This window comes from Chondrus crispus, genomic scaffold (genome assembly GCF_000350225.1).
Source record: "Chondrus crispus Stackhouse genomic scaffold, scaffold_38, whole genome shotgun sequence".
NCBI classification, from domain to species: Eukaryota; Rhodophyta; class Florideophyceae; order Gigartinales; family Gigartinaceae; genus Chondrus; species Chondrus crispus.
The window spans coordinates 233,046-249,667 of record NW_005179318.1 but is presented as its reverse complement, the minus strand read 5'-3'; the positions used below and the strand labels follow the sequence as shown (position 1 = coordinate 249,667).

Below are 16,622 nucleotides of genomic sequence, written 5' to 3'. Positions count from 1 at the left end.
CATCTGCCAGGCCTTGCTTGCAGGATCCAACAAGGTCCCCGTTTGAGGCGAATATCAGAAAAATCAATTGTCAACCAGGATTTTACGGAGCCATGAGCCCTGGTAATTGGGACCAAATTTGTATGGCTCTGGGTCACAGACTCTGGTGCCCAGGGCCATTATTGGGACGTATTCTCTTGAATGCGACTCTGTCAACAGCTCACTGAGGGTGTACAGTATAGGCTTTATGCGTTTCTTACACAAATTTTTGTTTCACATGCATTGGGCGACTCCGAAAAACATAAATTGTGTACACACAAATTTCCTTGTATATGTTTGTCGTATTTTGTGCTTTGGCACGGAAATGCATGTGAACAAAAATTTGTGTAAGACAAATTTAATGCCAATTCACCCTCAGTGAGGTGTCAGCACGCCGGCGGACGGATTGCGGTACAGTACCGCCTTCACGCCCTATCCTATGATACTGACGAAGGAGCCGCCGGCTTGGGGACAAATATCGGGTGCCGGCTCCTCGTCGGAGTCGGCAACATGAGCCATGTACACGTTGGGCTGCGGGGTTGGACAGCGGCTGATACGACGGAGGGAAAGTGTGGAGGGAGGCCAGATCGAAATAGGAATGAGGTTGCCGAGGGGTGGGATGGGTTGATCGGACAGATCGCAGAGAAATATTTGAGCACATGGTATGATATAGGGTGGTATAGGTGGGTGCGGATGTGCGTTTGTGTCTGTGCACAAACAATTACATCGGGAGGGGAACGAAGAGCAAATCGGCGGTTTGTGTATGCACAAACACCTCCGACTCAATCAAAATCGGCGGATTTGCGCATACACAAAATGTGTTTTTATGTTTTTCGGAGTCGCCCATTTCCGTGCCAGCTCACAAAATACGACACACATACACAAGAGAATTTGCGTGTACACAATTTATGTTTTTCGGAGTCGCCCACTGTCCTCAACTTGTGCAACCATTTTGCACTTCGTGGTAACAGTCATTTTCTATTCAGGGAGTAACGATCAAGCATTTCTGCGACGTGTTCCTAATCCGGACTTGAAGCCACTCCAGAAATTACTGACCACGTACTTTTGGCCAGTACTCCCTTTCTATTGCAATTCTGAGAATTTGCGAATTCCTGGCCAATTCGCTTTGGACACTTTTGCCAAGAAAACAAAATGTCTTTGTGCTGTATCACCGAGAGAGGATGTCAACATCCTCTCTCGGTGATACAGCATCCCCACGACGGTTTGCAGATGTCAGCAAAACCGTCCTGGGGATCTTGCATAATAAATGATTTTCTCCTAAGTTCGCCCTTTTAAGCATGCCCATCCCGTTCTGGCCCAAAAGATAGGATACAACGCTAGACAGCCCTTCCAATCTTCTTGAACAAGTTTCGCGAGCACTAAGGTGCACAAAAAGTATGACGTAGTCCTTATCGGTTCCCTACCCACCCATCCCGAGCAGCCATTGCGTTAAAGCTTAATTTAGACTTGCCCCTTTTGAAATTGCCGCCCTGCTTTTGCTCAGCCTTTTTCTTACTGCCTGTGTCTGCATCACTTATCTCCCTCAATTGTGCATTGCTATCAGAGGACGAATCATCGGCTCTTGCCTTCTTCCCAAGCTTTCCCGTCGGCTTCCCTTTAGCCTTCAGGTCCCGCCATCTTTGTTTGACTTTGGGTTTCTTCTTATCATCACGTTTCCCGTTCCTGTCCATGCTGGTTTTGCCTTTGGCCTTTTTCTTCGGTCTACTTGTGCGGTTTGCTGGCTTTGCGACAACGTTCGTCTTCGAGACATCCGAGGCATCCGAGGCATCCGAGGCATCCGAGGCTTCTATTTGGCGCACCAAATCCATGATTGATCTCTCATCTATCACTTCGCTGGAAGAGAACTTTTCGTCACCAAATCTTGAATCCAACGTGTTAGTGCTTTGGCGACCAGCTACTATACCTTCAACTCTTTGCTGCTCTCCTCGGATCTCCATCTGCTTCCGTTTATCGGTATTTTCCCCATGTCGTCGCCGACTTGCCACTGGGCCGTAGTCTCCGCCACGAGGCTCCATCCGTGTGATTGACACACCAAGCTCTTTTTCCAGTCGGCGCATCACAAAGGCCGTCTCTGCTGTCGTAATACTAACCACTGTGCCCACGTTTCTAACACGTCCACATCGCCCAGCTCTGTGCACGTAGTGATCACCATCGGTGGGCAGATCTAGATTGAAAACATGTGATATCTCGGGGATATCTAGTCCTCTTGCCGCTACTTCTGTTGTGACCAATAAGTTAATTCTTCCCTTGCGAAACGCGGTGAGCACCTCCGCCCTCTCCAATTTGTGGGCATTTCCACGCAATGCCCCTGCAACAATCTTCATTTGATAGAGGCGGTCCACAACAATGTCAACGCGACGAGGGTCATCGACAAACGCAATTGCCCTGGTGGGTACAGGGTTGGTGTGCATGAGCTTTCGAACAAGTTCTACACGCATTCGAGCCGGTACCACACAGAACCAGTGTGAAATCTGTCTTGGCAAGCGCTGCGCTCCTCCTACACGCAGCAAGACAGGCTTGTGAAGATATTTGCCAGCAAAAGAGCGCACCGAGTCCACATCTGACGTCGCAGATACCAAAACCTTCTGCGTTCGTCGCATCATAGTCTTGAGCAAGTAAATTACATCTTCTCCCATCCCAGCTTGAACGCATTGGTCAACCTCGTCAACAACAAACATGCCCACATTTCTAACACGCAGTTCGCGATTTTCCTCGAGTTCTGCAATCCTTCCTGGGGTCCCAACAACAATGTGGGGTTGACATTTTCTAAGCTTATCAACTTGTCGCACGGGGTTCGCGCCTCCGATAAGAGCTATAGAGCGAATACCGGTGCCTTCACATAGTCGTTCACATTCGTGAAAGATCTGCATCCCAAGCTCTCGAGTTGGGGCTACAATAACACCCTGCACGTATGGGGATTCAGTCTCAATCTCATCCAGCAACGGCAATAAGAACGCGAGTGTCTTTCCAGTGCCCGTGTGGCTCTGTATCACAACATCCCTCTTGTCCAGGACGCGGGGAATAGCAGAAAGCTGCACGTGAGTGGCCGTTTCGATGTTCAAGCCCTCCTTAAGGTTTTTCAATATCTGTTCTGACTCCACTAGAGCGTCAAGGCCCACGCCACAGAACAACTCGTTGTTGTCCTCATCATCTTCGAGCACACCACCATCGTCAATGTTCACGTCCACAACCTGGTCGTAGCTCGCAACAGCGAGCACCTCACGCCCCATTCCGTCTAATGTTGCAAGGTCGAAGACGCTATCTTCGCTGGGGATCTCATGCGATGGGCGCACCTTGTCGTAAGAGCCCGTATCGGCTTTTGCACTTGTCTCAGATATGGAGAACCACCCATCATCCGCTTCTGGAGTATCGATTACCATATTCTGACGTGCCATTGCCTCATCAGCCGACTGAAGTCCCTGGTGTGGTCCAGGAGCTTCATTTACCCCCAAATTGTCTAAGGGACCTGGCTGCCGACTTTGTAACTCAGAGTCAGATAGTTGCATTCGGGTAGCGTATGCATTTCTTTTCATACACTTCGCCGGCAATAGACAAATAGGAGTTGAAATTCTTCGAAGACCACCTGTACACAAACATGCGGCCCGACCTGGTATGAAGCACACCACTTCCGCGTTGCAAGTCATGCAGTTGGGTATCTGTTAACCACAGTTCCGAAATATTCGAACTGGCGAAGCTATCGAATCCTTCGAGGATTCCACGGGTGGTATTCTTTGAAGGAAATGACTCTACTGCTATTCGCGCCGCGTTTGTCCTCCCGTGGGCCTGCAGGGAGCTGGTCGGGTGACGGCGGTGCACAATCTCGCGCGGCTCAAAGGATCACAGTGATAGGGACGAAAAAATATTTCAAAATCTATCTATTTTATGCGTCAGGGGTAAAGCGTGAGACTCCCATTAGTGCCACATTTACTAATGCCACCCTCCCAATAATGCCGGCCAGGCCTACGAACACGAAAAGTGCCACGTGTCAAACGGGTCCGGGTGTTATGCTGCCGTCCGTCCGTCCATCACGCGTGAAAGCATGCGAAAGCGGCTTCTAAGCCCGATTCTATTCACCGAACAGCGTTCACAGACCTCACCTTGTCCTCCTTATGGATCTGGTTCTGGAAATAATAAAAGCAACGCGCAAGCGCGCCTGACAATAGCAGAGAAACTAGACATTGCAGATCTGCTCGACAAAGGACACTGTGCCGAAGCAACTGAGCGGCAGTTCAGCATCGCAGGGCGCACCGTGCGAAACATCAGAGCTACTGCTCCCACATTTTCTCCGCGTAGCCAACAAGAAGCCAAACATCACCGCATCTAAAGACCCTTCAGGCCGTGGGAGTTTTGGGGACTGAATGCCAAGTTTCAGACGCTCTATCGTATTTGAGGTCGGCAAAGCGCGCGTTTCTCACTGCAAAACAACGACAGAGATCCAACGCGGAGCAGGCAGACGATAATTAACCGAGTGCATCAAAATAGATGTGACGACGTCACCTATTAATGCCGTCTCCCAATAGTGCCAGTTTTGGGGTCTCGCACGGGGCGGCACTAATGGGTAGGGGCCACTGTAGGGTGATTTGGCCTCAGCAGTCAAATCGTGCTCTGTGGCACAAGGAGCGTGCCACGTCCCTCGGCCCCTTCTTGGGGCGTGACCCCCTGCCAGCTGTTGTTCCCGTAAATAATTCTGTTGCATTTCGTCTTGTGAACCCTTGTTTTTGCGGATGAAACACAACGACGTCATGGATAGCAAGGGTAGCCACGCAGGTGGTATGACACGCCGTGTACGCAATTCGTCATGATCAGATCACTAATTCGAATTGGACCAACCGCCGCCTCCGGCGCCGTATAGAGCACAGGTATTTGAGATCTGTGCCTGCCGGAGCAGTGCGGCTCCTACGGTATGCCTTTCTCTTTCCAAGAGAGTCCCCAGTACATCCTGGTGATAGGCGACTTTCTAGTACGGTCAAAAGAAATCGACTAAGCGCGACCTATATCGCGCCCACATTTTTGAACTAAACAGGTATGACATCCGTGTCAGACTTTGCTACTAGTTGGAAGAAGATGGAGCAATTGTTGTCGAAGGCCAAGCTCATGGCTAAAGGAAAGACGCTCGACGAAGCTGGGATATATTCCGACTGGCTCCTGGCCTACGGCGCAGTAGCCCGCCGGTTCAGGGATGATCGCGGGATGAGGCTTACCCGCTGTCCATACGAACAGGGCGACTCAGTTTCGGCCTTCACAAAAGGGTTTTTCGAGCACCTTGAATGGCCTCCCCGCAAGCCACTCAAGATACATTCAAGCATGAGTGCCGTTTATGAGTGTGAATCAAACTACATAAACGCATCTAGATACTGGAGGTCGTTTCATCAGGCCGCTATTTGCCTCCGTCAGGAGGCCATCGAGGACATGAACGAATACAACGCCCTTCTGTTTGACGTTTGGTCCCTGATAGCAGTTCGATATGGTCTTCGTGTCGTAGGCCTGCGTACGGAATTCTACAGGATGGCAGCCAGCGATACTTTACACGCTAAGCTTATTATGCCAACATTGGAGGAACGGGGCGAGGTCCCGACAGCAGATGGTCTCAACGCGTCCCTCGAGAAGTTAGACAGTCACATGGCAACTCAGTTAATGAAAGCGCTGGCCACCCTCAGTACAAGCAACGCGACGAAGCGTGCCAGAAAGGGTGCCAACGGAGACATGTGAACGCAATCGTCCAGAGGCGCCCTTTTTGGCTAGCAACTCAGCAACGAGTCCAAGCAAGGCGCCAGAGGGGTGGTTCGGAATTTATTTGCCGTGCCATTCAGTTCGGAATATACGAGAAGCCGTCTGTCCCCTTCACAGGGACGGGGGAAGAGCTGGGAGATATTCCTCAAACGGACGAGTGCCTGTTGTTTGCGAAATTGGACCGGGAGGAAGGATGACGGAGTGAAATCTACCACAAGATATCTCCAGAAGTAGCACAACGGTCGACAAGACGGGGTGCCGTGATCTCGTCAGCCTTTGTGGTATGACAGGAGGGTGCCAAGGGCAGAAAAGGGAGGTTCGTTCTCAACCTGAGCCTTCAGTCGAAGCATTGGAGAAAAGGAACAGTCAGAATGGAATGTCTCTCCCAGCTGGCGATGGAGATTCAGGAAGAGGACCAGTTCTTGTCAATGGACATACAGAAGGAATATCGACACTTCCGACTCCACCCACAGATGCGGGAGTGGGTCATTTTCCGCTTCGAAGGCCGCTATTATCAATGTGTCGCTCTTCCATTTGGGTGGGGGCCGATTGCCATGGCGGTTCACTCAGTTAATGGTTCCTTTTCTTACAGAGTTGCACAGCCTGGGGTACAGAGTGTTAGCCTACCTCGACGATTTTCTCATCTTTCCGTCCCCTTTTAGCGTGGCCGCCCGAGAACGTCATTGCATGGCTGCAAAACGAGGTATCGACTAACTGATGTCGCAGCTCGGACTGAAACGGCATCGAAGCAAAGGAGAATGGGTAGGCTCGATCTCCATCGAGCACCTTGGTGAGCACATCGACAGTGTGCACATAAAGTTTTTTGTGGCCCGGAGGAAGGCTGCGAAAGTGCGGCGATTGGCCGCCAGCTTTTGCGAAGCGTCCGACATGGGAAGCGGTGGGTTGCCAAACGGAAGTGGACGCACTTCTGCGGTTTGTGCGTCTCTCTCACATTAGCAATGCCGTGGGCAAGGTTTTACACACGTGCTTTATACTGGGACACGTCTTCCGGGCGTGGTCTAGACCATCGGGGCCGTGTGCGTCTCAGTCATCAGAGCATTCGAGATCTGCTTACCTAGAAACGCCTGTCTCGCAAAGAGCTGCTCGAGAGCATTGATGCGCACTTTTGTACCGACCGCCTCGATGCACACAGACGCCGCGGATGTCGGCTTTGGGGGCACGTTGAACAAGCAAGACCTGTCCGCAGCGATCGACGGACAGTGGCAAGATCAGAGTGTTTAGACTAATGGTAGGTCAGCAGGGCGAAGGGGATTCGAAGGACGGTTAATGAGATGATGTTGAAGAGTTTGATGCCAATTTACTTCAAGTCGCCAACTTTTGGCACTACTTATACACTTCGGTTAAACATCTAGAACTCTACGACTAAACACTACGACACACATGCTACAAATGTATTGGCTCTAACAAATGTGCCCGTCTTGCTATCTAGCCAGCCTGACGATGGCCCAGCAAACAGCACAAAAGCCGCCTTACGAATTACCACCGTCATGACGGAGGAATTAGTAAGGCAGTACAACAAAGCACAGCAAAGCACAAATTCCCTTACTCGTCCAAATCCAGCGTGGCACAAATTCGTAAGGCACGTTTACAGCTCACACGTTGCCTTATGAATTCAAATCAATCCTGCAAGGACTGTTTACAGGGCACACGTTACCTTACGAATCTGAATCTCTCGTGAGGTCCTGTCCACTGTCATTTACAACAGCGCACATTTTGCCTCACGAATTCAAAACTCGCGGAACGGTATCTTAGTGTCCTGCTGTACCCGTGCTGCGCTTCACGGACGCTGTAAACCTTTGGCACGTGCCAGGCATCCGCCACCCAGGTTCTCCACTTTGTTTTTAAGACTACAGGCGTACTGTACGCATTCGACAGTGTAATGAGGCCATGTGTCCAGGTCATACAGGTGTCGGGCGGAGAAAATGAAACATGGTCAGAGTGTACTGTAGAGTGCAGCCGTGTACAGATTTCACAAGTGTACACGTTGAGAGCCAAACTTGCTCCTGAAGTACTGTAGAGAGCAACCATGTACAGAAATGACACGTGTATACGTTGAAACCCCAACCTGTTCCGTTCGTCATACGTAGTGTTTTTGTGTTTACACGTGTCATACTTGTCATTGTGTGTCATCCGTGTCAGCATGTGGTCGTAGAATTACAACATGGACCTGGAAAGACCGCGCGGAGAGCATCTCGTACCGAGAGTTGAAGGCCATTTGGAAACTGCTGACACGGCGTATCGGGTCGGAACTCGTTAGTCAAAGTGGCAAGCATCTATTGCTCCATGTCGACAATATGGCCGTCGTCTATATTACAAACGCCATGGTGTCAGAGAGTTGCGCATGATGCACGAGCTGCGCCGTCTGAAGTGTGTCCTCGATCGATTTCGTATAATCACCCCCAACGACGAGGGGGGTGAGTACTGACAGTTCGGAAAGACCCCGATCGGCAGGAAGATAGAAGCACGGCCCACCCACGGTACCGAGCACGGGCTCGATGTAGCGGTGGTAGAGCGGGATCGGGGAGGACGTGCGCACGCGCGAGCGGTTCTACGCCTCGACGCCCCGGACGGTACTGGGTGACGATCCAGTACCGACGGGCGGAGGCGGAGCCGGCTCGTGGGCGTGCTGCGCGCGTCCTCAACCCGCGCGCGGTGCTACTCCTAGCTAAAACGGACGGAAGTACCTAAAAGTATGCGGGCGGACCAAGGTGGAGGATCCTTGACAAGTCCGTGCTTGTCGTCCTCCACCGCCGGTGGTCCGCTCATATTTAATATACAGAGTAACCTATCATAATATTACAGTAGTGCAGGTCGGCCTGCACTGTAGCGCTGTCAGCCGTCGGGGCTGGCAGCACACGTGTCATACACGTATGTCTGCGCGCCCCCTTACACGTGGGGTACACGTGTGCGCGCGTACTGAGGTACTGTAGAGCTCGGGCTCTACAGTTATAAATCTAATCTAATTCTAATTCCGGGAGGGGGTTATGCTACAATCCACAGGGTTTCCAAATACGCTCAGAATGGATTCCCTCAGTGGCCAATCGCTTCGCAGACGCGTTGCCGCGATGCTTCTCACGTGGCGACTTCCAGATTAGACGGCAGCTGCGGCAATCCGTGCCGGCTGGAATGAAGGCTCCCATCGACGTTTTTCCCTACCGCTCAACCGGGGAGCATCCGTCATATCTCCAGCGACAAGCCTACCAGGAGCTCGCAACGCCGAGCTCAACGGATCAGGCCGGCTCCTTTGCCCTCCAGTGGAGCTCATCTCGGCCACAGTGCACAAGTTGCGGGCGACACGCGCGCCGGCGATTCTCCTCATTCCGGACTGGCCGCGGCAGCCATGGCACTCAGCGGCCTGGATCTGACTCAGACAGCCAAGCGGTTGGAGGGGCCTCCTCAGGCGATGTTGGAAGGGCATCGGAAGTTGAACAAGGAATGGCATCTATTGATGCTGGAATTCAATCTGGATGCATAGGTACGCGCGCCTCGCGGCGTATGCAGCCGGCAATTACGGCCACTGGAGGCCCTACAGCTGCCACCGCCACGACCGCACGCCTCTTGGAGCAGTATGCCTGGAGTGATGGCACAGGCCTCTCTCGTCACTCCCAGTGGCGAGCCTGGCTGGTTTTGCGATAGCGATGACCGACCCGTTCTCCCCGTGACCGAAGCGCACCTCCTTTCCTTCGTGGGATGGCTTGGGGCAGAGCGCGAAGCGGGTCGTCGTTCGGTGGGAAGCTCCTCGATCCCTCAGTTTGTTAGTGCGATCCGCCAGATGCAGCTTCTACTCACCGGCAATCCAGTTCCACCGTACCCAGTGATGTTCCACGTGCTGCGTGGCTATCGCCGATGGGAAGAGCAGAATTTTCCGCAGCAAATCGTTCGCTGTGGTATTCCAGCTTCGCTTTTGCATCGCATTTGCCATCTGTGGCTCACGACCGCTACGCAGTCTCTCCTACGTGATTCGGCCATGTGCGTCCTGAGTTACGTCATGAGTGGCTTGCGCGAGAGCTCTGTGGCTTCTCTCCGCACCGCGTTGACTGAGGTTTCATCGGAAGCTGTCACAGTCTGCCTGTCCGTTGTTAAAAAACGTCCTGCCAGTACCGTTCGCCTCGTACGCTACCACCGCCTGCCTGGTCTTTCTTCTCCACTGGATGTCATCCTGCGCCAACATCAGTCTCGGGGCGCGCATGATCGATTCTTTGGGCTGCAAGGTGAAAACGCACATTGGCGTTCGGGACACTTGACGAACGCCTTGAAAAATTGCTTGCACGCCCTCGACATAGCCGCACCGACCGAGGGAAATTACACGTCCCATTATTTACGAATTGGGGCGCACACGAAGCAAGTCCTTTTCGGGATCCCTCTGGAGGTGCGGCTCAGTCGTTTTGGTTGGGGACCTCGGAATGGGGGCATGGCCAATAGCTATTTCGACCGCACGCTGCAATCGAGTCCTGCGTCGTACTGGGTGTTCGGGCCTATCGCGCCAAATTCTGTGCTGCCCGCTCCAACCCCGCTCTGGTAAGCGTGGCCGTCGATGCCCTTTGCGCATCGCCGCGGATCACTGTTGACACTGTATTTCCTTGGGGTTTCGTCTTGTGAAGACTTGTTTTTTTGGATGAAATAAAACGACGTCATGGATAGTAAGGGTAGCCACGCAGGTGGTATGACACGCCGTGTACGCAATCCGTCATGATCAGATCACTAATTCGAATTGGACCAACCGCCGCCTCCGGCGCCGGTAAGAGCACAAGTATTTGAGATCTGTGCCTGCCGGAGCAGTGCAGTTCCTACGGTATGTCTCTCTCTTTCCCACCCTCCCTCCCTTTTTTCCAAGACGCTTGGCTTTCTCTTTCAACTGTGCTTGTTTACAAAAACGCGCCTTACAGTGGCCACCGAATGCTGAAAATAGGCCTGGTGGACAAAATAGGGCTTCGAACTCGAGGATGGGCGCGCGCGCCGACCCAGCGCGCGAACTCTCCTTTCGTCACCCGGCTATGCCACATCCAACAGCAAAAGGTTCCTTGTCGGGAACGATGAATTCGCAAGGACTATTTAAAGTACAGTCTCGACGGCCACACTTTTAGTTCCACTACCATGGATTATACAGCAACCAGCCTAGCTGGGGTGGCTGTGTGGTAGTACAATAAAAGAAGGCCATTGTTTCTCAAATTCGGTCCTAATGCAGGTTGTGAGTGAAGAATAAAATATGGAAATTTTGGTACATCATACTACTACATGAATGGTTCCTGCCTACCTAGGTACGTGGGTGTATTAGTCCTCTTGCCTAACTTTTTGCTCCCGCACCCCGAATCTTGTTAATTCGAACTCATCGCTATCGACATTACGATGAGTTACTGCTTGCGCGCATTGCCCATCAATTTCCTTATACTACTGTCATGTGGTACGACCAAACTTAGCTTATGTGTGCGAATGCGGTGATTTTGGCACTTTCAAAGTGTCGAAACAGGTTTCTGAAGACCCTGTCCAGTGTCTATAGAAGCTCCCTGTATTGCATGCGGAAAACATTCCAAGAAACGTCCAGCGATCTTGATGGCCCTGCCAACATGTAGTGCAATACGCACCTGAAAAGGGGGGTGAAAAGAAAAGAAAATATTTGGATATGAAAAGTAGTCCGGGTTGGGGGACACACGTGTGAATAATTGCACAGTTTTAATTTTTAATTATTTTATTTTATTTAGTTAATTAGTTGGCATTAATTTTGCTCACACTAGATTAGATCTAGGATCTAGCGCCGCGAGCTACTGTAGTGGCTCCGGCGGGGCGATATATACCTTAGCCCTCTGACCACCAAGTCAGTAAAGGTAACCGGAGTTGCCAGAGTTGAATATCGCCTTGGTCGAAGTCCGTCTTTCCCAAGACGCTCCCTCTTACCACAGATTACGTTATCCTTTGCGCTCGGGGGTTCCCTTTCCTTTTCCTTTATTTCACCTATCCTTTTCTATATCTATCTCTATTTCTATTCCCTTATCTTGTGTTGGCATCGGCTTTGGTTGCAACCGGACCGTTGTAGGTGTCTTGGCCGTCGGGCGACACGTGGGTGTAGCGCTGCTACTTGTTTGCGTCTACCGACGGAGGCTGTTGCGACGACGTCTCCCTCGAAGGTCCTGTTGTGTATACAGGGCAGTGTTGGTTCCATTGGATACAGGTTGCGACCGTTCCGGTGTCGGTACTTTGCCATCGGGCAGTACGGAGGTGTAGCGCTGCTACGTGTTTGCTAATTCCCGACGGGCTGCGTTGCGACGCCCCCGTCGAAGACCTTATCAAGGGTATAAGGTGTAACAGGTGCTCCGCGAGCATTGGATTTACGACTCATCGGGCCCGGCTTCCCAATCACGGCCCCGAACTTGCCTAGCAACTGCCTGTACAAAACTCTACCACCATTCGTCCCGGGACGGGCCTCTTCCTTTTGCCCCCCCCCCCTATCAGGGACTTGAGCTACTGTGGGCCGCAAACCCACTTAAAGGGAAAGAAAGAATCGGACACTCCGTAGGGCTGTGCCGTCGGCAACTCTTGTTGGTTGTTTTTTGTTGGTTGTGTTGTCGCTGGACCGTTGGACCCTGGTTCCGGCCTGACAGGCACATTGCACTACATAAGTGGTCTCCCGACCTAGAATGTGGAAACTACGAAGCCCGACCTAGAATCTGGAACTGAAATCAGAAGACGGAAATAGGTAAATTAGTTCAATAAGGTCTCGTTTATTAAGAGCGGACCATGGCATCAAGCCAATCCAAGGACGTCGGTCCTGGGGTCAGAAGGGCTGGATCAGCGCAAGAGTCGAGGATTCCGCGAGGACCTCGTACACGTAGCCAAGGAAATTCGGCTACTGATCCAGTTGCAGAAGCGTCCCCTTCGGGGACAGCCGTTGAGAAGAACGGCCTGGAAGAGAAGTTCGAAAAATTGAGCGAGGAGATTCGACAGGAGACGAAGAGCAAGCTCGACGAACTTCTGGGCATTTTTCAGAAGCAACAGGAGTTGCTAAAATCCGAGTTCCACGCTGCGCTTGAAGAGCTGACAGCCCGTGTGGTTCTCGTTGAGAATTTAGATACCGATGCGTCCCCGGGCCGATATCCGGAAGTGCTGGATTCGCTAAAGCTCGCCGCGAAAGAAGCGCGGCGAGACGCGAATCAGGCCCTGGAAACGCTGGCCAAGACAAGGGACAGCATCGACGACTGGTTTTACCGCGCTTCGCGGCGACTCACGGACCTTGAGCAAGCGGCGGGCCGGGCCGAACCAAGTTTGGACGCGGGATCGCTCTCCGGCGGAGAAGAAATCGACAGTCCAACGAAGAAGGACAAGTCAGTCCGGACCCGGGATTCCAAGTGGAAGAACCCCAAGTCGGCCAAAGGCCGAAAGAAGAAGAAAAGTCACTGTAGTGACGACCGCGAAAATTGCGACTCAAATTCGGAGTCGAATGTTTCAGAAGAAAATGGTGACGACGGCTCGTCGAACCATTCAAGAAATTCAGACGGAAGATCGACAGACGGAAATGGAATTTCGTCAAATAAGAAGAGCTCCAGAAGAGGCGGAGTCACTTCTTCCGCCTCGCGCAGAGACCAAGAAGCGGAGCCGGAAGACATCGCGACGCGGTGCGGACAGCGATGGGAGGAGTTGGAGGAATTAAATCCGACCAACCACCTCTCCAAGAAGTGGCTTTCGTACAGGACGTACCGCCTGCGGAACCCGCAGACACGTTTGTCGGGCAAGCAGCGGACCGCCGTGCGAAAGATCAGAAGAGACGTACCACCAAAGATGAAGAGAGACAATATGTTCACAGGAGACGATGGCGTATTAGTTCTCGATTTTTTAGCTAAGATAGTCCAAGAATTCGACACTCAGGAGATGAACGAATGCCAAGCAATCCGCTTGCTACCGGAGTTCCTCGGCGGAATCGCCCTGAGACAGTACACTTCGGTGTCACAAACGGCGGGGTCCCACCATGGGAAAATATCCGTCTGGCCGGAGGCCATACAGTGGCTATTGCGAAGCTTCGCCACCGATGAGGCCATCCGCCAAGCCGTACTCGCTTTGCGGGAAGTACAGCAACTACCGTCTGAAGACGAGATCGAATTTTGCATCCGTCTGACGGACGCGAGCAATCGATGTGGAAACATATATTCAATAGAAGAACAAATGACGATGTTTATTGAAGGACTCGATTCGAGCATCAAGCCGATGGTATCGCAATACCGACAAGACAATCGGGACGTTTCGTTTTTGAGACTAGTTAATTACGCGAAGGCGCATGGCTCGGCGAGCCGCGCCAAGGAGAAGAAGACTAGGAGAGTCACCATCCAAGCGCCAGCGACGCTAAGGGCGGTGGGGAAGCATTAGCCTTCGCACCCCACGCGAAAAACCCGCGGCGCGGTTCACTTGGCCGCTTCACTTTCTGCGTCCAGAGGACCTACTCCTGTTGATCAGGAAGAAAACGGATACGCAGGAGCGCTGGTCGCCGAGGGCGATTTTTATGACCCCTCCGAGGGGTATGGAGACGAGGATCACGGGGCTAGTGGGATGTCTACGCTACAGACGCCCACGTATACGACGGGCTTGTATACAGAGGCCGCGGAACCCGTGTTACCGTTTCGAGGGCGCGGACACACGCCAGCGCCAAGAATTGCGATTGAAAACAAGGGTACGGCCTTCAGAAGACCGGGCTGGACGGGCCGGCCGACGGCCCGAGGACCGCCAAGGTCGCCGTACCCTCAGAAGAAGCGTGGCCTCGTATGCTACCATTGCTACGAGAAGGGGCACGGAGCGCCTACGTGTTTGCTCTCGTTCCGAGAGATGCACCGAGTTCTGAAGAACTACGAGATGCTCTCCCCGATGGAGAGGTTGGGAATTCCGTCGACAAGTTACCTGAAGGTAAAACAATGGTTCGAATCTCAGGCGGCGAGCACACCGAGTGATTCTGCCGAAGGTTCGCACCGGACATCAGGAAGGCCGGCCGCGGGGTCGTCGTCGGATTGGAGAAGAAATTCGCAGCGACAGGAAAACTGAGGGGGGGAATCTCAAAAAATTCGAAAGGAGAGACATGTGTCCGGCGAACCATGTCCGGGACCCAGTTCCGTTCCCCGCTTTTAGCAAAGGAGGCAGTCGAAGACGAGAAGACAGTTGGAATCATCGATAACCCGAAAGGACCTATTGGGGTCAAGAAGATTCTGCGAAGAGGCAAGGACGATCCGCTGGAGCAAGTCCGACGCCTCTGGTACAGGGTCAAGCGCGGGGAATGTCCCGAGAAGATTTTGGTCCTTGCGAGGAAAAACTACAAAGTCTTCGCGGACATTGGACCGACGGTCGGATTGATGAGCCGTGTACTGTCCGTGTTGGACACCGGCGCGGGACCTAATCTCATCCGGAGATCCGAGCTTCCCGCAGGAATGGAAACGCTTGTGTCCTTCGGACCGACCCAGGACATCGGCGATGCGAATAACAGGCCACTCCGAACTCTAGGTACACTCAAAATGCCTGTGAGACTTGGACGTTTCGTGGCTACAGTCGAATTTATAGTTTGTGAAACAAGTGGGCTCCGTGCGCGCTTCGCGCGCCGAGCCAAGGAAGCGTGGAGGAACACTATTTGGGAAGGGTGGCAATGAAAATATGTAAAGACAATGGCGTTTACTTTTTTTGGTAACTACTGAAGGACCTCGGGGTACACTACGTTTCGCGTGGTTTCATTGGACTCTCGAGTGAGGACAGTGACGTTGCCTGGGTGAGTAGTCCTTGATAGTGCGACATAGAGTTGACCGTGCGAGAAGCAGTGATCTCGTAAGTCGAGACCAATGCGGCCACCGAAGGATTGGCCTTGCGCTTTGTTCGTTGTAAGGGCGAAGCACGTGCGAATGGGGAACTGCGTTCGGGTGAAGCCAGGGATGGGAAAGTTGTCGTCTCCTGGTCCGCAGGGCATTCGAGGAAGACACAGTCTGTTGCCTTGGTGTGAACCGGTGGTAACGTGTAGAAAGAGCAGGTTGTTGGTCATGTTCTGGATGACATATCGCGCGCCGTTGACGTGACCGGTAGCGGGATCGAGATTGCGCAGAAGCATGACGATGAAGCCTTTCTTGAGCTTGAGCTTGTGGTCTGGTAGAGCAGATCCGGCGGTCAAGGTGTTGAGCATTTCTGTGGGATAGATCAGCGCGTTGGTGTCCTCGTTGTCGACCTTGTCTGCGCTCAAATACGTTCGATACGATCCCGGAATCATGTTGCCGATGACCTCGTTGACTTCCTCGAGCGGCCTGTTCTTTGTGGTGAGTATAACGCGCTTGGTGAGCCAGGCAGGGTCGGCGTGATTGTCTCGAATGCCTTGGAAGACCTTGAGGCATAAATTGCGGATGGTGTGCTCGAACGCAACGGACTGTGGTAGTGAGATCCATTCCGGGCGCTGTTCGCCTTGAAGTCTGCCTTCCCCGACGCTGAGAAGGAATTCTGGAAAGTTGAGAGCCTCCACATCTGCTGCAGAGTCCGCTCGGAGAGCAGCAAGGCGCATGTTCTCGGTAAGGCGCAGGAATCGGCACTCTCGATACAGCGGGGAAGCCTTGACGCACGCACTCACGATTTGACCTCTGGACCCGCCCGGAACGACGGGAAGGATTTGTCTAAAGTCTCCAGCGAGCACGAGGAACTTTCCTCCGAAGGGGCATCATGGGACCCATGTAATGGTACATCTCGCCCTGCATCGTCATTTTGGGGTTAAAATTGGAAGTACCGGGCCCTCTGTTCACCCATTTGGCGACCACGGACGCCATAGACAGCGCTGAATTGTATGCTCGAATGTTTTTACGGAAGCGGCGGGCCCTTGGAGTATCATCGATGAG

General features: G+C 52.6%; 2 protein-coding genes; both read right to left on the bottom strand.

Moving 5' to 3' along the window:
• Nucleotides 1-898: 898 nt before the first annotated feature.
• CHC_T00008647001 (ATP dependant RNA helicase) lies at nt 899-3,683 on the bottom strand. XM_005718605.1 is given in 2 exon segments: nt 899-1,427; nt 1,428-3,683. 1 exon segment carries the CDS (start codon nt 3,681-3,683, stop codon nt 1,428-1,430), a length of 2,256 nt encoding a protein of 751 aa, XP_005718662.1. The 3' UTR covers nt 899-1,427.
• Nucleotides 3,684-15,442: 11,759 nt separating this feature from the next.
• Nucleotides 15,443-16,294, bottom strand: CHC_T00006194001 (hypothetical protein). The gene has a single exon (XM_005718604.1). The coding sequence runs from the start codon at nt 16,292-16,294 to the stop codon at nt 15,443-15,445; it is 852 nt and encodes a 283-aa protein (XP_005718661.1).
• Nucleotides 16,295-16,622: the final 328 nt, after the last annotated feature.